At 45.5% G+C, this 22,484-nt stretch overlaps 1 protein-coding gene across 1 annotated transcript; it reads right to left on the bottom strand.

The window, feature by feature from the left end:
• Positions 1-431: 431 nt before the first annotated feature.
• Positions 432-13,720, bottom strand: C13H20orf173 (chromosome 13 C20orf173 homolog). Its single transcript, XM_086332187.1, has 5 exons — positions 13,118-13,720; positions 12,708-12,886; positions 1,715-1,855; positions 1,457-1,505; positions 432-753 (listed from the first exon to the last, which is right to left on the bottom strand). Exons 1-5 carry the CDS (start codon positions 13,607-13,609, stop codon positions 598-600), a joined length of 1,017 nt encoding a protein of 338 aa, XP_086188313.1. The 5' UTR covers positions 13,610-13,720; the 3' UTR covers positions 432-597.
• Positions 13,721-22,484: the final 8,764 nt, after the last annotated feature.

Raw genomic sequence — 22,484 nt, 5'->3', positions numbered from 1 at the left:
CAGTGATATTTCCTGTTTGAATTCATAATGTCCCAGGGGTTTTACTCTCCCTGTCCAATTTTGTATTTGGTTCCTAATAATATTAATAAAATTACGTATTTATTGTATGATATTTATTATATAATTTATAATATTATAATAAATTAAAATATTACAGTATTATAATCAAAGTCTACTGAGTAAAATTTAAAATTTCTTTGTGGTTCTTTTTGTCCACAGAATCTATGCTACAAGGGATATACAGTGTATTGAATTTTAAAGGAACTTTACCTCTTTCCCTGGTGATTGTGTTAGCAATTTGATGTATAGTTGGGTTCACTTAATGTGTTTTCAACTTTAGGCTTTGCTTTTTCCTCTTTTTCATTTAATTTTACTTTTTGATAAGGTAAAAATATATATGTGACATAATGAAATGTTCACTGTTGAGAATCTAGAAGAGAAAGTAGTCCTTTAATGTCACCATGTGGGGTTTCCTAGCAGAGTGATCTTCATCCAGGGTACTTCTGAAGCCCTTATCCCTCTCTGACACTCAGAGTCCTCTTGACCCCCTGTCAGCCTCCGGGGGCCTCCAGTGGGCTGAACTGGCTGGAGGCCATCTCAGTTGTAAACAGCAACCTTCCCCTCACACTGCAGCTTAAGGATGACCTGTTGCTCTTCTTTAAAACTGTGTGTGTTGGTCTTGAACCAATATTTATCATCCCAGTAATGGGACCACCTCATGAGCTGGTCTGTCCCAAAACCAAACAAGGATACCTGGGAGATGGGGTAAGAGAGAAGAGGGCTCTGGGGTAGCAGGCTGGATCCCAGGCTGCCTCCACACCCACTGAGCATTCCTTCACCAAACATTCACTTAACGTGAAGGGCGACAGGCTGTTTCCTGGAGCTGGGAGAAGAACAGAGCTCACCTTCCCCAGGGAAGACTCTGAACACACAGAGCCCAGGAAAGAGAGTTGATTCTCATCATGTTGAAGGAAAAGAGAGGATTCCTTGGGGAGACAAGAGGAGGGCACTGCAGGCAGGGGAACAGCATGTGAAAGGCCCAAGGCAGATGTTTAGAGAACCGAGAAGCCCATAGAGAGTGCTGGTAGAGATGAGGGGAGTGGAAGGGTCAGACCACGCAGGATCTTGAAAACCAGCCAGACAACTTTGGGCTTAACCTGAAGTCCCTGGGAAAACAAACACTTTTAGTGGCAAAGGGATGAAGTTCTATGAGCTGCAGACCGCGTCTTATACCTGGTCACAGGTGTGCAAGGCATACAACAGAGTTATGAACCCCAGAGATGGAAAGTGACCGTGTTTTCCCAGCCATCTCTGCTGGATGTACTAAAGGAAGCTCAGGCTGATCACTGAGACCTGGGGAGACGGAGGAGGGTGGTGACCTGATGTCCATCCAGTGGCCGCCCAACCCGACCCACTGCATTTTACTCCTTCCCCTTTTCCCTCCTGGGTCCCTCACCTTGTCTTCCTTCTCATTACTTCCACGGGTGACCTGGACTATCCGAAATCTAAAACAAGATTGAGGTGGGGGAGTTTCAGCATCATTTGACACAGCCGTCCCCAAACTTAGGTAAGCCTGGGGGGTGCCCTGATAGATAGCAAGGGTCTCTCCAGAGTTCCCACTATCCTCCTTACAATGTCCTACCCTCCACCACCATACCCAGGATTTTCTGCCTTCTGAATGATGCTGTCTTTCTGCACTGTGTCCATGACGCACTTCAGACCAGATGAATTCAGAGGAAGCAGCAGCAGCTGGGCACCAGGATCCTGAGGGCTGTCTATCTTGGGGTATGTAATGCACACAGTGGTCCTTTTTCCCACGTCCGCCTCAAAGCCTTGGACAGGTGCCTGGTTCATCCTCGAGAGAAAAGCAGGATAGACGTTTTGGGGAGGAGGAGGATTTGTCGTGACCTTCCTGATCTCCACCTTTCACCCTGCACTCACCTGAGGACCACGTCATGTTGGTCAATCTTTAGGCCAAGGCCAGAGTCCAATAGGAACTTTGAGTTTCCAACCTGCACAAGTCCAGCACCCCACACGGTCCAGTGGGTGTGTGGAAGGCCCTTTGGGTGGCTGCTGATTCTGATTCCCAAACTCCTCTGACTCCATGCCCTAAAGTTCATAGGAATGCAGGAGGGAGAGATATAGGGGGTTTTCCCAGGCTCCCACCACCTATAGAAGAAGGTTAGAGCCTGGGGCCATGGAGAGAGAGACAGCCAGGGCTTGGGCTTGGGGGTGGGGACTGGACAGAGACCAAGAATGTGCACTGACCAACCACAATAGCAAAGCATCAAAGGACATGGGCACTTCTGACCTCATCAAGGGCTCAGTGTCCATCTCAAAGCGTTCGTCAAACCAGACAGACTCTCCGGGAATGCCGAGGCAGGTGGAGCACTCATGGACCTCAGATGAACAGATACACTTTCTTAAAGAGTTCTGGGGGCAGTCGCAGGTCTTTGAGTGATTTCCGGGCATCTTGCGAAGGTCATTCTGGCTAGACTTCTGGTCCAGAAGGAAGACCATCATCCACAAGGTAGGCACACAGGTGGCTAGCAGATGCAGCTTCAGATATGGAACCCTCATCTCTGGCCCAGACGCTGGTGCCCCAGCAGGCAGTAGATTGGCTCTGACATCATGTACTGGGAAGGAAAAAGGGCTGGGGTCATCAGACATCCCCAGCGTCCCTTGTCCTAGAAGCTTCCATTCCTTCTCCAACCCTTCACACCACACACCCTCTCAACACCTTACCTCTCACCTCCTCAGCCACCTGCTAAGCACTGGAAGGAACCCTGCCAAGGCCTGGGCTCAAGGCTGAAAGGACAGGAGAGGTGTCGATTGGTGAGCTCGGTGGTCTCCCAGGGAGACTGGTATCCAATGAGGTCTTTCACACTGGCCCGGTTATATCCGGGGCCTCATCACAGAGAATGCATTGTGACCTCCTCTGCACAGGCCTCTTGACAAACGCCCCACCCCCACCAACACACACAGAGTCAGGCTGACAAAGGAGGTATGGATTTAAGCTCAAGGGGACAGGAGGGTGAGGGAGCAGTGGCCATGTGCCAAGTCTGCTGTGGAGGAACAGGAGATCCAGAAGGCAAGGACATGACTTGGTCACTCAGTCATGTCCAACTCTTTCTGAACCCATGGACTGTAGCCCACCAGGCTCCTCTGTCCATGGGACTCTCCAGGCAAGAATACTGTAGTGGGTAGCCACTCCCTTCTCCAGGGGGATCTTCCCAACCCAGGGACTGAACCTGGGTCTCCTGCAATGCAGGCAGATTCTACCATCTGAGCCACCAGAGAAGCCCTGGAACCTTTTTTTTGGTCAGAGAGAATTTACCATTTTGACAAAAGTGAATATTTGGTGTAGTCACCCCTTGAAATCTCTCAGGAGTTGAATTTCTTCTTTTTTTTTTCCTTTAAGGTTGTTACCAAGATAAGTATTTGAAAACTTTTTCCCAAAAAAATCGCAGGATTCAGAAAGACTTCTAATGTGGAGTGGCAGCCTCCCAGCCTCCCAGCCTCCCTGACTTCTTACCCTGAGGCCCCTCCTCAGAGGCCTCCTCTTCTAACTATTCTCCGGGCATTTGTTTCCATATGTCTAAATAATATGCTTACATAACTGTATCGTGATATTACATACAGACTACCTGCTGTAAATAATCATATCATTATGTTTAGTAATAACCACCTGCTCACTTCGTGACTTTACACATTGGACTCTCTGTTTCTCATTCTGTCACATCAAGACAAGGTTTCTTAAAGCCTTGTTCTCTGAGATGAGGATATTGTGTCTGTACGCTTCTCTTTTTTAAGTGCTTATTTATTTCCCTGTGCCAGGTCTTAGTTGCAGTATGTGGGATCCAGTTCCCTGACTAGGGATTGAACCCAGGCCTCCTGCATTAGGAGTGTAAAGTCTTAGCCACTGGACCACCAGGGGATCCCTGTGTCTGTATACTTCTATTCGCCAATTTTTTCCTTTTTGTACTTCCCAACATTGGCAAGTGAAACTTTACATCATCAAGGATAACATTCAGATTCTGTTGTGTAAGCAATCTGTTGTATCATTACTTTTCACATGCTTTGTTTATAGCAATGCCATCCAAAAGAAATATTCAAGCCACATGTATAATTTTCTAGTGGCCGTAGTCTAATAAAAAAATAAAAGGAAGTGGAGAAAATAAATTTGAATAATATATTTAACCCAGTATGTCTATATATTATCATTTCAACACGTTCTTGATACAAAATATTAAAATTTTGCATTCTTTATTGAAACTAAGTCTTCTAAATAAGAATTGTATTTTACACTCACAGTATTCACAGTATATCTAAATCTTAACATTCAGTTTTCATCAAAAATACATGATCTATTTAAAAAAATTTTACAACCTGAAAAGTAGATCTGCAAACTCCAGTTAAACAAAGTATACTTAGAAGTGTTCCAAAAACTGAATTGCATTCATCTTAAATTTTAGATTGTTTAAAATTAATTTTTTGTTGTATTTCTTTTTTGGCCTTACCATGCCACATTTGGGATCTTCGTTCCCCAACCAGGGAATCAAATTCACAGCTCCTGTGGTGGAAGCATGGATTCTTAATCACTGGAAGGTCAGGGAAAGTCTCAGTTAGAAATTCCCTGGTGGTCCAGCAGTTAAGGCCTCATGCTTCCACCACAGGGGGCATGGGTTCAATCCCTGGTCAGGGAACTAAGATCCCACATGCTGTGTGCCACAGCCCCCAAAAATAATTAATTAAAATTTCAATTTCTCACTAGATACATTCACTAACTCTTCCACCATACTGAATGGCAGAGGATTATAGGCTGATTCTGAAAGTCAAATGTCTGTTCTTAGTGTTTATAATATTGCAACTAGGTAAGCATTGTTTCCTAAATAATCTAGTAGTAAACTAGGGCTACTTTCCTCTTCAGATCAGATCAGATCAGATCAGTCACTCAGTCGTGTCCAACTCTTTACGACCCCATGAATTGCAGCACGCCAGGCCTCCCTGTCCATCACCAACTCCCAGAGTTCACTCAGACTCACGTCCATCGAGTCAGTGATGCCATCCAGCCATCTCATCCTCTGTCATCCCCTTCTCCTCCTGCCCCCAATCCCTCCCAGCATCAGAGTCTTTTCTAATGAGTCAACTCTTCGCATGAGGTGGCCAAAGTACTGGAGTTTCAGCTTTAGCTTCATTCCTTCCAAAGAAATCCCAGGGCTGATCTCCTTGAGAATGGACTGGTTGGATCTCCTTGCAGTCCAAGGGACTCTCAAGAGTCTTCTCCAACACCACAGCTCAAAAGCATCAATTCTTTGGCGCTCAGCTTTCTTCACAGTCCAACTCTCACATCCATACATGACCACAGGAAAAACCATATAGCCTTGACTAGACGAACCTTTGTTGGCAAAGTAATGTCTCTGCTTTTGAATATGCTATCTAGATTGGTCATAACTTTCCTCCCAAGGAGTATCTTTTAATTTCATGGCTGCAGTCACCATCTGTAGTCATTCATTAAAATTCCCTAGGAAAAAAGCTATGTAAGAAATGAAATTTCTAAATCTTTGTACATCTAGAAAAGTCATTATTCTGCCTATTGTGAGTAGCACTGTGTCCCCCTCCAAAAAATTAGCTTCAAGTCTGGACCTCTGGTACCAGTGAATGTGACCTTGTTTGGAAATAAGGTCTTTGCAGGTTAAAGTGAGTTCATACTGGTTTAGGAAGGGCCCTAATCCAATGACTGGTGTCCTTATGAAAAAGGGAAAATGTAGGAAGAGAAGACACAGGGGGAGAGTGCCATGTGAAGATGGAGGCAGAGAGTAGATTGCTGTGTCTGTCTACAAGATCAAAATGGTAAGAATTGCTAGCAACCACCAGAAGCTGGGAGAGAGGCATGGGACAAATTCTCACTCAGATCCCGCAAAGGACATCAACCTGAAGTTTGGACTTCTAGCCTCCAGAACTGTAAGATAATAAATTTCTGTTGTTTTAAGCTACCAGTTGTTGTTGCTTAGTCGCTAAGTCGTGTCTGACTCTTTTGCGACCCCATAGACTGTAACCTCGGAGAAGGCAATGGCAACCCACTCCAGTACTCTTGCCTGGAAAATCCCACGGATGGAGGAGTCTGGTAGGGTGCGGTCCATGGGATCGCTAAGAGTCGGACACGACTGAGCGACTTCACTTTCACTTTTCACTTTCATGCATTGAAGAAGGAAATGGCAACCCACTCCAGTGTTCTTGCCTGGAGAATCCCAGGGACGGGGAGCCTGGTGGGCTGACGTCTATGGGGTCGCACAGAGTAGGACACGACTGAAGTGACTTAGCAGCAGCAGCAGCAGCAGCAGCAGCAGGACTGTAACCTAGGCTTCTCAGGTGGCGGTAGTGGTAGAGAACCTGCCTGCCAATGCAGAAGACAAGAGAGTGGGTTTGATCCCTGGGTTGGGAAGATCCCCTGGAGGATGGCATAGCAACCTACTTCAGTATTCTTGCCTGGAGAATTCCATGGGCAGAGGAGGCTGGCAGGCTACAGTCCATAGAGTCGAAAAGAGCTGGACACAACTGAAGTGACTTAACATGCGTGCATGGACTGTAGCCTGCCAGGTTCCTCTGTCCATGAGATTTTCCAGGCAAGAATACTGGAGCAGGTTGCATTTCCTTTTCCAAGCAATCTTCCTGATCCAGGGATCAAACCAACATCTCTTACGTTTCCTGCATCGGCAGGCAGGTTATTTACCACTGAGTCACCTGGGAAGCCCCTTTAAATTACCTAGTTAGTGGTAATTTGTTATGGCAACCCTAGGAAACTAATACAATGCCTTTGGGTTTGATTGATAGTTTGGGTATAAAGGAGTATAGGTTAAAACAAAAACCAAAAAGAATGTTCTGTCATCGTCTAACCTTCATTACTGTTGGTGAGAGTACGATTTTTTGATCCTTTTTAACTGTAGCAGTTGGAATTCTTGGTCTCAGAAACAGACTGTGGTAAACTTAACTAGAAAGACAATTCACTGGTTAAATATCAAGAAGCTTACAGAATAGATGTGAAAGCTAGAGAACCGGGGTGAGGCTCTAACCAAAGGAGGCAAGATGTAGCCAATGACTCTTCCAGGAAGGGCCAAGGATAACAAAATAGAACCCTTGACGCTGTGGGACACAATGGTAGTTTAAGTATGGCCACAAATTCTTTTTGGCTTGTTACATTAGGAATAGGAGTCCATTTCCCCAATTCTTGAATCTGGAGTCATTGTATGACTTGACGTAACCAATGGAATACTGTGTCAGTGACACTGTGTGATGTCTAGCCTCAGCCTTGCAGTTTCCAATCTTATAATACCTCCTCCATCATTGAAGAAGTCTGCGGTGAAAGATTTCACAGAGAGAGAGGCTTAGCCTCCAACAACTCCAGCCATCCATTCCAAAAGAAACTAAAAAAGAGTGGATATATGTATTTGTATAACTGATTCATTTTGCTGTACAGCAGAAACTAACACATTTGTAAATCAATTGTAAATAAACTATACTCCAATAAAAATTTTTTTTAAAGAACATTAATACCATTGAAGACACTGGGTGCTCTTTTTCCCCCACCAGATGATAACACCACCAGGAATTTTGTGTTTTTCATTCCGTTGGCTTTTTCTTTTTGCAACATCTATATATAACAAGGACTTCCTAGTAGTCCAGTGTTTAAGAATCCATCTGCCAATGCAGGGGATACAGATTTGATCCCTGGTCCAGGAAGATCCTGAGAGGGTAACAGGCAGGAAGGCCAGGGGTCTCCAAATGGAGGAAATAGCCTGCAAGTGTCAGACATTTTTATCTCTTAAGCGGCAGGAGGAAACAAACTAGCAATATTTTTTCCTTCTCTATACAAATTTAAAGGGAGGTTTCTCTTAAAATACTGTGTTGCCATAATGACACCTGGTTTCGCCTAGAGATAACCATTGCCTTTTTCTTATGGAAATGTCCGTCTTAAGCTATGCTAATGTACTATGCCTTTACCTCAAACTCTGTCTCCAAGTCGGTTCCGCCTCTCGGCCCAGAACCTACTTGACAAACCAGTATGGATATTGTTCCCCTAATCTATGTAAATGAAACTATTTGTATGGTGGTCTGCCCTTCTTCAAGATTCAAGTTAATCATTTTATGGCCCAGGAGAAACCATTTGGCGCCAAGATTATCCCAAAATGCATCTTATGGGTGAGGGGCCTGGTGCCATTCTGAATTTTAAGACATTCCTTTCTTTCATTAACAGATTGCTAGTGACTATATAACATCCAGCTGAAGATTAGCAGGGGGGTACTCTTTCTGCCCCCTTCTGATGCCTTTGTCAGAAGCTTTCTCTATCTCCTTTATACTTTAATAAAACTTTATTACACAAAAGCTCTGAGCGATCAAGCCTCGTCTCTGGCCCGGGATTGAATTCTTCTCCTCCGGGGGCCAAGAATCCCGGTGTATTCGCGTGATTCAACAACAACCTTTCAATCCCACATGCCAAGGGGCAACTAAGTCCATGCTCTGGGGCCCTCAAGCTGAATACTGAAGCCCACCCTAAAGCCAATGCTTTGCAACAAGAGAAGCCACTGCAATGAAAAACCCGCGCACTGCAGCTAGAGAGTAGCCCGCACCTGTGCAGCAACAGAGACCCAGTACAGCCAAAATTTGTTTAAAAATCTATGTATAACTAAACAATATATTATTTAATTTTGTGTTTTTAAAAGTTATGGATATAATCATATGTGTTTTCATGCAAGTGCTTTTCTTCTTGAGGTGAAATTCACATTACATACACTGAGCCATTTAAGAACACATTTCTGTGGCATTTAGTGTATTCAGTGTCACGCAGCCAGCAGCTCCCTCTACTTTCAAGACTTCTTCATTCAACACCCCATAAAAACACACCATGCCAATCAAATAATCACTCACTGTTCTGCCTAACCCTCAACCCCTGGTAACCATGCATCTGTTTCCTGCTTCTAAGAATTTGCCCATCGTGGGTACATCACACAAAATGAATCATACGATATGTGACCTTTTGTGTCTGTCTTTGAAACTGCACAACTCAGATGGGATTCGAACCCAGGCAAAATTCAGGTTGGGGGGGATGGTGCTACCACGTGGCATATGGGATATGACTTCCCAGACCAGGCATCAAACCTACTTCCCCTGCGTTGGAAGCATGGAGTCCTAACCACTGAACTACCAGAGAAATCTGTGTTTTTTTGGTTTTATTTGCCATACCACATGACTTGTGGGATTTTTGTTCCCCAGCTAGGGACTAAACCCGGGCCCTCAGCAGTGAAAGCATCCAGTCCTCACCGTGGATCACCAGGGATTCCCTCGAATCCACCGCCTTTTATTTACTTATTTATTTTAATTGGAGCCTAATTGCTTTACAGTGTTGTGTTAGTTTCTTTACAACTGCCTTTTAATTGAAACCACACACTTGGTCTCAGGACTTAATGAACCTCAGGCTCTTTATGTCTCAGTGCAGAAGGAATTCAGCAAGAGGCAAAGTGATAAGTAAGAAGTAGATTTATTTGTTTGTGGAGACAGATACACTCTCTATGGACAGAGTGTGAGCCATCTCAGAGGCAAAACCCTGGAAGGTTACACATTCCATAGACAGAATGCAATCCATCTCAAAAGGCTTTAGATCGGTTTTTACGGGCTGGGTAAGCTCATAGGCTAACAAAAGGGAGGCTCATTCCAACTGTTTTGGGGAAGGCACAGAAATTTCCAGGATTCAGGCCACTGCTCACTTTTTAGCCCTGTTAGAACTGTCATGGTGCCTGTGGGCGGTGTCACTTAGCAAATGTTGATGTATTACAAGGAGTGTATAATGAGGCTCAAGATCCACTGGAAGTTGAATCTTCTGCCTTCTTGGACCTAGTTGGTTCTAACCAATTTATATTGTATCTTCAATGGCTATGTCATTCTTTTAAAAGTTATGCCCTGTCCCCTTCCCTCCTATTCCAGCTTCTTTTACTTATCATGTTTTTGCGGTTCTTCCAAGTTGTAGCATGTGTTAATACTCTGCCCTCTTCTGATGGCTAAATAATATTCCACTGTATGGACATGCCACAGTTTGTCTATTCACCATTTGAGAGACATTTGGATTGTTTCCACCTTTAGGCTATCATGAATAGTACTGCTATAGACATTTGGGTTCGAGTTTCTGGGCAGACATGTTTTCATTTCTCTTGGGGACCTACCTAAGAGTGGAATTGCTGGCTTACATGGTAATTCTATGTTTAACTTTCTGATGAACTGCCAGGTTATTTTCCATAGGAATGAGGCACTGAGCTGCTGCCCATAGAACTCACTAACTTTATCACATACTCACCAAGTTCATGGAACTGCAGAAGAGCTACAAAGACTTAGTTTTGATTCCAGATCTAGCAAATTAATGAAGTAAAAGATAACCTAAAAACTTTCCTACAATAAAAATCCAGTCTGCTGGTCAAAACATAGTTTTAACTTTTAAAAATTATATTTATTATTGAATGTATAATATGGGTCTGTGGGACATAGTCCAAAAGGTATAAAAAGTAAGTGAAAAGAAGGATTCTGTCCCTTTCTTGCTCCCCTCCTACCCAGTCTCTTCCCCAGAGGCAACTACCACTCAAGTGTCTTGTCTAATTCTTTCCTGAGTTAATTGGTAATTTTGCAAGCATGTACATCTATAGTGTTTAATAAAAAGTATTTTAAATGCAGACCAGAGGTTAAAAGAAAACAGGAAGTCCCTAGATGTCAGAAATGAAGAGAGAACTGAAAAACAGTATGGGGGGGTGCTTAAGATGCTTAAGGGGCTGCTCAGAAACTTAGAAGTTTAATGCTCATGCAGGCAGAGGACCTTGATCCTAGGGGAGGCAGAGAATCAGAACAGAGGCCCCCACAAAACACTGGGAACCTCAAACAGCTGAATCTTTGGTGAAAAGCTGGGCTCCCCCAAAATTCACCCACCAGCATAGGATGATATAAGCAAGCTTATCTCTTTTGTCCAGTGGGAAATGAACTTCTCTGGATACTCAGTCTGGGTCTGCACTTGGCATGGAGCTGGCTCTAATTTACACCACCTGCATGATCCAGGGGACCAGGCATAGAAATTAATACAGATATTGTCCCTGAGCTACGAAAGTCAAGTCGGGCCCTTCCTCCCCAACACCGTCCTTGAAGGGAGGAGAATCAGGCCAGGATTTTATTCAGCATCAGACTGATCACTATACAATTTCCTCTTGCCCTTTATCCCTGAATGTCCCCAGAGTCCTGCCGCAACTCCAAGACTCCCTTGCATTCAGGCCCAAAGGACAAGGACTTGTGTGGACTTGTGTGAACAGCGAGCTTGTCCACTCTAGCTGACCTCCATTTCCGCTTCTTGCTGAGCATGGACAGAATCTCTGTTGGTCTGATTAGCATCCTCCCAGTAAGGGGACCACCTCCTTTGCTTTTCTGATCCAGATCCAAAGCGGGAATCCTAGTGGATGAGAGAGGGATGTATGCATCAGCAGGTTGAATCCTGTCTTCATCCCACCGCCCTTCATTCAACATCAAGGGTGACCAGCTGCCTCCTGAAGCTAGGAGAATGGAGCTCACCTTCCCCAGGGGAGACAGAGTCTGAGCACACAGTGTGACCCCAGACCCTGGAAAAGAGCATCATATGATTCTCATCGTACTGGAATAAGAGAAGGTTCTTTGGGGAGACAAGAGGAGGGCATCCCAGGCAGAGGGAGCAGCGTGTGAAAAGGCATGAGGCAGCTGGCATGTGTGCGGAACTGAGAAACCCGTGGTGTGAGCCTGGGAGAGATGAGGGGAGGCGAGAGGTCAGACCACACAGGGTCTTGGAAGCTAGGCAGAAACTTTTAGACTCTATGCTGAAGGCATAGCTTGGAAAAGTTTTGTTTTGTTAATTTTTTGGCCATACCACAAAGCATGTAGGATCTTAGTTACCCGACTAGGGATCAAACCTGCATCCCCTGCATTGAAAGTGTGGAGCCTTAAGCACTGGACCACCAGCAGGGAAAAGTTTTAAGTGAGGAAAGAACAAGAATCTTTATTGAGTCACAGGTACGCAAGGCCCAGAACAGAGCCATGAGCCCCCAAGATGGAGAGTGCCCCGGTTGTACTGGAGGAAGGTGGGGCTGATCGCCAGGACTTGGAGAGGAATGGGAGGTGGCCAACCTGGGTCCCAGTCCACAGCGACCCACAGCCACATCTTCCCACCTGTCAAACCCTTACCTGGCCTTTTCTCTCTTCCATTCTGCTAGGGAACTGGACCACCTTCAGAAATCTAAGGAAGAATTAGGAAGTGGAGGGGTTTCAGCAGCCCCTGAGACCTGGGAAGCTCTGGCAGGTGTGCCCAGTAAGCCAGGAGAGTCTCCTTGGAGGCCCCTCTGTCATCTGCTGCAGTGCCCTCTCCTTACCTGCCATACTAAGAATGTCTGGGTTCCCAGACCACCATCTCCTCACTCAGAGCATCTGAAGTCCACGCGAGATCAAAGAGCTGCAGGAGCAGCAACAGCACTTGCCTCCAAGAACCCTGGCCCCTGGCATTCCTATGGGAGACGGAGCATCTCGTGGTTTGGTTCCCCAGCATCTCAATGCCCTGAACAGGGACCTGGTTCATCCTGAGAAAAGAGAATAGAAACTGAAAGAACTCTAGGGGCAGGTCTGGCCATCCAGTCCCCTGCCCTTTCCTCGAGGCTCACCTGGAGACCATGCTGAGTTGGTTGACATTGTTGCTGATACTGGCAGCCCGCAGGATCTTCGAATTCCCCATCAGGGCACAAGTCCCACAGAAGAGATCAAAATAGCTCATTGAGAGTTGGGGAATCACCTCAAGCAGCTTCTTCCACACTCTGCCCAGCTCACTTGCTGCGTTCAGGTCCTGAAAACAGCAGGAGAGAAGAGATGGGGGGCCAAGACCCAGGTATTGGCTCCTGGAGGACGGGAAGCAGATCTGAGTGGGTGAGACCTCCATCGGGAGATCGGGAGTTGAAGCTGTGAAGATGGGAGGCACTCTAAGTCAGGGCCAAGGGCAGAGGTTTGGGACAGAAAGTGGGAGGTGACCTGGGCCCAGGGGAGGACGGGATGGGACACCCCAGTGTTGACCACTGACCGACCACCAGAGCACAGCACCAGGGCGCATAGACTCTGCTCCTCCCATCAGGGACCCCCTCATCTTTTCATAGCCTGCATCAAACTGGTGCTCTCCAGCTGTGTGGTGGCAGACAGAGTGATTGAGACTCCCGGACGGGCAGCCACATTGCCTGAATTTGAACCAAGGGCAGCTGCAACGCCGTGGTGCCACGTCCATCCATTTTTCCTGGGGTGCCGAGTCAGTCTTCAGATCCAGGCAGGGGGTCACCAGCCACAAGAGGAGCATCCAGAAGACGCACAGGACAAAAATCTGCCACCAGCGCCTTATGTGTGGCCCAGGCGATGGCTCCAGTGGCAGGTGGCCAACTGGTTCCTCTACCTGGGACTGGGAGGGGTGAGGACCTGAGGTCGTAGACAGCCCCCCAACTCTCTGTCCTGTGGGCCTCCGTGGCTCCCCAGACCTCCACACCACACCTCCTGCCAAGCCCTCATCTCCCACTTCTCTGTCCATTTGCTTATCCCCAAAGGGCCCTCCAACTGGGCCTGGGATGGAAGGTGTGAGGGCAGAGAGGTAACATATGGTGTGTCCCTGATCCTTCCCACAGAAGGAGGTTGAGCTCTCAGTGGGGTCCTCCCTGCCAAGGGGTATATTACAGATCTCATCACAAAGTACACATTGTGACCTCCCTCCTTTAGGCACAAAGCCACCACCCTATCCTGTCTGTCACACTCAAGCTGCCTGCCTTGAGTGCAAGATCCACATAGACAAGGACTGACCTTTACATTTATATATATATTTATATATATATATATATATATTTTTTTTTTTTTTTTCCTTGGCTGCCTCGGGTCTTAGTTGTGTCACACGGAATCTTTTATTATGGTGTGTGGGCTTCTCTCTAGTTGTGGCACGTGGGCTCCAGAGCACACAGGTTCAGTGGTTGCGGCAAGCAGGTTTATTGCCCCCATGGCACGTGAGATCTTAGTTTCCCAGCCAGGGATCAAATCCACGTCCCCTGTACTGGAAGGTGGATCCTTAAACACTGGACCGTCAGGGAAGTCCTGTGATTACCTTTTTCACCTCTGAATCCCTAAGACTTAATCATTTAATAAATATTTATGGGATATAGGAACAGAGTGGACAGGGAAACTTAAGTATTATTTATGTGTGACGGCCCCTCTGCAATTGCTCAACTTCGTCTCAGACTTCACTTCTGTCCTCTAGACCCCCAAACCCGGCAGTCTGTCGCACCCTGACTTAGCTGTCTCAGAGACCCATCACCCCGGACAAGCCTGAGACTGAACTCATGTTGCTCCTTTTAAACCAAACCCTTCCCAAGACTTCTGTATCTCAGCAGATGCTCCTCCACTCACCTCTTGCTGCAGCCAGAAACCCATATGCTATCCTTGACTCCTCCCTCTCCCATGATTTCCAAATCCATTTTTAATCCTTTTGTTTCTGTCTCCAAACAACCTTCCTCATCTCCAGCGTCACTCTCTTAATTCAACCCTGGCCTGTGGAAGATGTTAAAAAACAAAATGAAAAACTGAGTTGTTTTTAAGGTTTTTAATAAAGGGGTGGGGTTAGAAACCCATTTTTTCAAAAAATCAAAATGTTTTCTTCCATGGGATAAGAACAGGAAAACAGTTGTCATAACTAGTGAAAATCTGCAGTGGGTATTTTATTGCTTTAAAAAATTCACCAGGGGATTTTTCTGGCAGTCCAGTGGTTAAGGCTCCAAGATTCCACTGCAGGGACTATGGGTTTGACCCTTGGTCGGAGAACTAGATCCCATATAAATACAGCAACAACAACAAAAAAAAATCACCAAAAAATTTGAGTAAGGTCTGTAGACTAATTGATGCTTTTGAACTGCAGTGTTGGAGAAGACTCTTGAGAGTCCCTTGGACTTCAAGAAGATTCAGTCAATCCTAAAGGAAATCAGTCCTGAATATTCATTGGAAGGACTGATGCTGAAGCTGAAAATCCAATACTTAGGCCTCCTGATGCAAATAACTGACTCATTAGAAAAGACCTTGATGCTGGGGAAAATTGAAGGCAGGAGGAGAAGGGGACGACAGAGGATAAGATGGTTGGATGGCATCACCAACTCGATGGATATGAGTTTGAGCAAGCTCTGGGATTTGGTGATGGACAGGGAAGCCTGGAGAGGTGCAGCCCATGGGTCGCAAAGAGTTGGACACGACTGAGTGACTGAACTGACTGCAGACTAATTAATTGTGTCAATGTCAATTCCCTGGTTTGTGTAATGTAAGACGATACATCAAGAGAAATGGGGTGATGGGTACATGGGATCTCTTTTTACTATTTTTATAATTTTTTATATGCCTATACCTATTTTAAAATAAAAAGGTTTTAAAAAATCATCTAGAAATAGATGCATAGTAAGCTTTATTGGTGTTTCACTTACATGAACTAACATAATATTTTTGTTGTGAAATACTCAAAAACTTACCACTTAAACCTTTTTAAAGTATACAATAAATCAATGACATTTAGGACATTCACACCATAATGCAGCCATCACCACTACCTAATTACAGAACATACTCATCATCCCAAGTGGAAACCCCATACCCATTAAGCAGTCGTTCCCCATTCCTTTCTTATGCAGCCCTAGCAAAATATAACCTTTTAAAAACATCCTGAAACATTAGCTTTGGTTTTGCGTTTTAGCAATTTTATCAAGGCACAATTCACATGCCATAAAATTCACACATTTTAAGTGTATGATTCAATAAATGTAGACAGCTGTATAAGCATCACCACAACCCAGTTTTAGGACATTTCCATCAGAAATCCCTATTTGCATCTGCAGTCAATGCCACTCCTCATTCCAGGCAACCACTACCCCACTTTCCCTAAAGATTTGCCGTGTTTATAAATGGAATAATACAATATGCAGTTTCTCATATCTGATTTCTTTTCCTCAGCATATTATTTTTAAAATTTATAATGTGTCATGCACCAGGAGTTAACTCCTGCTGTTGAGTAGTATTCCACTGTGTGGCTAGATCGCATTGTGTTTATCCACTCACCAGCTGATGGACATTTGAATTGTTTCCACTTTTTGGCTATTATGAATAATGCTCCTATGAACATTTGTTTACAAGTTTTTGCAGGAACATGCATTTTCATTTCTCTTGGGTAGACAGCTAGGAATTGTTGGTTTACATGTGCATTTATATTTAAGTTAAGAAAAATCTTTCAAAGTATTTTCCAAAGTGGCAGCAGCATTTTACACTTATCACCAGTAATGTATAAAGGTTGCAATTTTTCCACATTCTCAATGACATTTGGTTTTGTCTGTCTTTTTGATTATAGCTATTCTAGTGAAGACTCTACACATGGACATCACTAGATGGTCAACACAGAAATCAGATTGATTATATTCTTTGCAGCCAAAGATGGAGAAGCTCTATATAGTCAGCAAAAACAAGACTGAGAGCTGACTGTGGCTCAGATCATGAACTCCTTATTGCCAAATTTAGACAAATTGAAGAAAGTAGGGAAAACCACTAGACCACTCAGGTATGACCTAAATCAAATCCCTTATGATTATTCAGTGGAAATGAGAAATAGATTTAAGGGACTAGATCTGATAGAGTGCCTGATGAACTATGGATGGAGGTTTGTGACACTGTACAGGAGACAGGGATGAAGACCATCCCCAAGAAAAAGAAATGTAAAAAAGCAAAATGACTGTCTGAGGAGGCCTTACAAATAGCTGTGAAAAGAAGTGAAAAGCAAAGGAGAAAAGGAAAGATAATAAGCATCTGAATGGAGAGTTCCAAAGAATAGCAAGGAGAGATAAGAAAGGCTTCCTCAGTGATCAATGCAAAGAAATAGAGGAAAACAACAGAATGGGAAAGACTAGACATATCTTGAAGAACATTAGAGATACCAAGGGAACATTTCATGCAAAGATGGGCTCAATAAAGGACAGAAATGGTATAGACCTAACAGAAGCAGAAGATATTAAGAAGAGGTGGCAAGAATACACAGAAGAATTGTACAAAAAAGATCTTCACGACCAAGATAATCATGATGGTGTGATCACGGACCTAGAGCCAGACATCCTGGAATGTGAAGTCAAGTGGGCCTTAGAAAGCATCACTATGAACAAAGCTAGTGGAGATGATGGAATTCCGGTTGAGCTATTTCAAATCCTGAAAGATGATGCTGTAAAAGTGCTGCACTCAATATGCCAGCAAATTTGGAAAACTCAGCAGTGGCCACAGGACTAGAAAAGGTCAGTTTGCATTCCAGTCCCAAGAAAGGCAATGGCAAAGAATGCTCAAACTGCTGCACAATTGCACTCATCTCTCACGCTAGTAAAATAATGCTCAAAATTCTCCAAGGCAGGCTTCAGCAATACATGAACCGTGAACTTCCAGATGTTCAAGCTGGTTTTAGAAAAGGCAGAGGAACCAGAGATCAAATTGCCAACATCTGCTGGATCATCAAAAAAGCAAGAGAGTTCCGGAAAGACATCTATTTCTGCTTTATTAACTATGTCAAAGCCTTTGACTGTGTGGATCACAATAAACAGTGGAAAATTCTGAAACAGATGGGAATACCAGACCACCTGACCTGCCTCTTGAGAAACCTATATGCAGGTCAGGAAGCAACCTGACCTGCCTTCGGAGAAGGCAATGGCAACCCACTCCAGTACTCTTGCCTGGAAAATCCCATGGGTGGAGAAGCCTGGTAGGCTGCAGTCCATGGGGTCACAAAGAGTCGGACACGACTGAGCAACTTCACTTTCACTTTTCACTTTCATGCATTGGAGAAGGGAATGGCAACCCTCTCCAGTGTTCTTGCCTGGAGAATCCCAGGGACGGTGGAGCCTGGTGGGCTGCCGTCTATGGGGTTGCACAGAGTCTGACACAACTGAAGCGACTTAGCAGTAGCAGTTACTATCGTGTGAAATGAGTGTAATTGTGCGGTAGTTTGAGCATTCTTTGGCATTGCCTTTCTTGGGACTGGAATGAAAACTGACCTTTTCCAGTCCCGTGGCCACTGCTGAGTTTCCCAAATTTGCTGCCATATTGAGTTTGAGCGAACTCTGGGAGTTGGTGATGGACAGGGAGGCCTGGTGTGCTGCGATTCATCGGGTCGCAAAGAGTCAGACACGACTGAGGGACTGAATTGAACTGAAGGTGATTGTTCTGATAATTTTGCACAGTTTCATTGTTTTAAAAAAATATTTATCTATTTATTTATTTGGCTGTGCCTGGTCTTAGTTGCAGCACATGGGATCTTTGAACTTTGTTGCACTTCGTTGAACTTCCTCTGACCAGGGATTGAATCCAGGCCCCGTGAATTGGGAGCCCAGAGTCTTAGCCATTGGACCATCAGGAAAGTTCCAAATATACTTATTTCTTCTAAAAATAATTTTATTAATATTTATTTAGTTTTTGCTGTGCTGGGTCTTTGCTGCTGCTCAGGCTTTTCTCTAATTGTGGCGAGAGGGGGCTATTCTCTAGCTGCGGTGCACAGGCTTCTCATTGCTGTGTCTTCCGTGGTGGAGCATGAGCTCCAGAGTGCGTGGGCTCATTAGTTGTGGCCCCTGGGCTCTAGAGCACAGGCTCACTAGTTGTGGTGCATGGGCTTAGTGACTCTGCAGCATGTGGGATCTTCCCAGCCCATATCTTCTGCATCGGTAGGTGGATTCTTCACCACTGGACCACCAGGGAAACCCTCAAATATACTTATTTCTTCGATGATTTAAGGAAAAGTTCATTTATCCGAGTCTCATGTAAGGTGAAAGAAGGCTGTGACTGGGCAGAATGAACCAAGGAAAGGGCCTGAAACCTTCCCTTCTCTGGTCAGGCTTAGGCTGCATCTACATGTGACCAGTGACCCCCTCTTCCTGCAACCCAGTGTGCAGTGAGGCACTCCCGTACAGGATCCAACTGCTCCCGTGGCCAAAGGACCTCATGTTGATGGGGGAGGACTGGAAGCATTAAGGGGAAGCCTGACATTGTGAAGAGCTAAGTTTCCAACTGGTCAGCGTCTTGGTATCCTGTGACTTCTGCATCATGCTCACCTAGAAGAACTCTATGAAGAGAAAGGACTACCTACTTCTAGAATTCCTAAAGCAGAAAGTCTCTCCACTTTGCTGTCCCTATTACATTCCCTGATTTTTCCTTCACAGTGCAAGGCACATTCTCCTTTATTTAGGTAGTTAATTAATTACTTTATTTTTTTTCCAAAAAATTTTATTATGGTAAAATACACATAACATAAAAGTTACCATCGTAACCATTTTCAGAGCACAGTTCAGTGGTTTATATAACATCCATACATTTTGTTGTTGTTTACCTCTTCCTACTCCCCACTGAAAGCTCCTCAAGAGTAAGTATGACTCACATCTTTGTTACTCACCATGGTATTGCATAACAGGGGATACAAGAAAAGGGAGTGAAGAAGTGTGTTTTAGCGGGGAACCCCACTGAGGAAGGAGGGCTTGGAAGTCAAACATGAATGGGCATAGAATGGACATATGACAGAGAGGAGAGGATAATTTCTGTCAACACTGTTCATGGGCATCCAACTGAGCATAGACTTCTCTTGCACTTGGTGGTGGTAGCTAATGTGTGGGAAAGACCCATGCTCTGGAGTCAGAAAAATCAGGCCTTGAAGCCCAGCTTTGCCCTGTTAACTCCCCCTGCAACCTCGGGCAAAGTCAGTCCAACTCTTGGCTTCTTTATCTACAAAATGGGGTTTGAAATAGCATCGACTTGCCAGGGCTGTTCTGATGTAGAATATGCTCAGTCGCTCAATCATGTCTCTTTGTGACCCCATGGACTGTAGCTCATCAGGCTCCTCTGTCCATGGGATTCTCCAGTCAAGAATACTGGAGTGGGTTGCCATTCCCTTCTCCAGGCTGATGCAGAATGGGTAACAGTAATTGGCATGTTGTCAGTTTTCAATTAATATGCATTAGCCCTTTCCTTCTTCCATTCCTAGCAGGCTGTAGCCTGCAGACAGAAAGGGGGACTCAGCTTCTCCTGAGTCGGACTGCCACAATGCACCCAGCTTGTGTCCCTTCTCTTTCTCCTGGAAGCCTTCCCTGACCCAATGTGTCAGTAATTTTCTTCTATGGACTCTCCAGAGTTCCCTGAACCCCTCTTTACAAAGTTCTGGTCTGTGTGTGTGTGTGTGTTAGTTGCTCAGTTGTGTCTGACTTTTTGCAAGTCTATAAGTTGTAGCCCACCAGGCTCCTCGGTCCATGGAATTTTTCAGGTAAGAATATTGGAGCGGGTTGCCATATCCTACTCCAGGGAATCTTCCCAACCCAGGGACTGAACCTGCATCTCCTGCAGTGGCTGCTGCTGTTGCTGCTGAGTCTGCTTCAGTCGTGTCCAACTCTGTGCGACCCCATAGATGGCAGCCCACCAGGCTCCCCAGTCCCTGGGATTCTCCAGGCAAGAACACTGCAGTGGGTTGCCATTTCCTTCTCCAATGCATGAAAGTGAAAAGTGAAAGTGAAGTCGCTCAGTCGTGTCCAACTCCTAGCAACCCCATGGACTGCAGCCCACCAGGCTCCTCCGTCCATGGGATTTTGGCAGATGGGTTCTTTACCACTAGAGCCACGTGGAAAGCCCAGAAGCTCTGATCTAATGCTACTGAAATGATTTGAGCTAGGCACCTCCACTAGCCATGCTGAGGAAAAGCACTGAGAGGCTGTTTGGGTAGAATTAACCCCAAAGCCTCTTGGTCCCAGAGTACTTTGAGGTCCAGAAGAAATGGGTTGGAATCAGGCTCTGCCATTAATTCCTACCATCTAGGCCAAGTTGGCTTTCCCTGGTGGCTCAGATAGTAAAGAATCTGCCTGCAATGCAGGAGACCTGAATTCAACCCCTGGGTTTGGAAGATCCCCTGGCGAAGGGAATGGCAACCCACTACTAGTATTCTTGCCTAGAGAATCCCTTATGGCAGAAAGTGAAGAGGAACTAAAAAGCCTCTTGATGAAAGTGAAAGAGGAGAGTGAAAAAGTTGGCTTAAAGCTCAACATTCAGAAAATGAAGATCATGGCATCTGATCCCATCACTTCATGGCAAATAGATGGGGAAACAGTGGAAACAGTGTCAGACTTTATTTTTGGGGGCTCCAAAATCACTGCAGATGGTGACTGCAGCCATGAAATTAAAAGACGCTTACTCCTTGGAAGGAAAGTTATGACCAACCTAGATAGCATATTCAAAAGCAGAGACATTACTTTGCCAACAAAGATCTATCTAGTCAAGGCTATAGTTTTTCCAGTGGTCATGTATGGATGTGAGAGTCGGACTGTGAAGAAGGCTGAGCGCCAAAGAATTGATGCTTTTGAACTGTGGTGTTGGTGAAGATTCTTGAGAGTCCCTTGGATTGCAAGGAGATCCAACCAGTCCATTCTGAAGGAGATCAGCCCTGGGATTTCTTTGGAGGGAATGATGCTGAAGCTGAAACTCCAGTACTTTGGCCACCTCATGCGAAGAGTTGACTCACTGGAAAAGACTGATGCTGGGAGGGATTGGGGGCAGGATGAGATGACTGGATGGCATCACCGACTCGATGGACGTGAGAATGAGTGAACTCTGGGAGTTGGTGATGGACAGGGAGGCCTGGAGTGCTGCAATTCATGAGGTCGAAAAGAGTCGGACACGACTGAGCGACTGAACTGAACTGAACTGAGAGAATCCCAAGAACAGAGGAGCCTGGCGGGCTATAGTCTATGGGAAAGCAAAGAGTCAGACACTAGTGAGCAACACACACACACACACACACACACACACACACACACACACACACACAGGGCAAGTTACTTAGCTTTTCCACGGCCACAGTTTATCCTTGAGAAAAATGGATATAAAAGTCACACCGACTTTACAGAGGTGATTCTCAAGCTGTTAACTGCAGGAAATCGCCTGGGAGTCATTCCTAGAGTTTCTGATCAGCAGGTTTGTGTCAGGGCACAATAGTGTGCATTCCTAACCAATTTCAGATGATAATGAGGCTGCCCATTGAGGACACTGTGAAAACCACTGTTCTAGGAGGTTCCAAGAGTCTGATGTGAAACTCGAGGTGCAGCTCGGGGCACAAGGCAAGCGAATGCTGCTATTACTGTGTCTATCCGGTTGAGTCCTCTTCCAGGCACTCTGCTCCACAGAAAACCTAACCCCTTATTTCTTCACCCCCTCAACCACCCCACCGGAGCCGGTTCCAGCCGCCAAAGGCAGGAGCAGCACAGGTGGGCGGGGCGGCCTGAGTGAGAACGCAGCAAGGGGTGGGGCCAAGCGTGGGCATTGCTGCGCCTGCGTGCCGAAAGAGGGGGCGTGGCCCAAGCTCCAGGCCGGAAGCGGGAGGCTGCCGGGGC

The sequence above is a fragment of the Bos grunniens genome, chromosome 13 (assembly GCF_055505025.1).
Source record: "Bos grunniens cultivar Pamir isolate PY7600 chromosome 13, Bosgru_T2T1.0, whole genome shotgun sequence".
Lineage (NCBI taxonomy): Eukaryota > Metazoa > Chordata > Mammalia > Artiodactyla > Bovidae > Bos > Bos grunniens.
The sequence above is the reverse complement of the archived record's forward strand: the minus strand, read 5'-3'. Positions and strand labels throughout refer to the sequence as shown.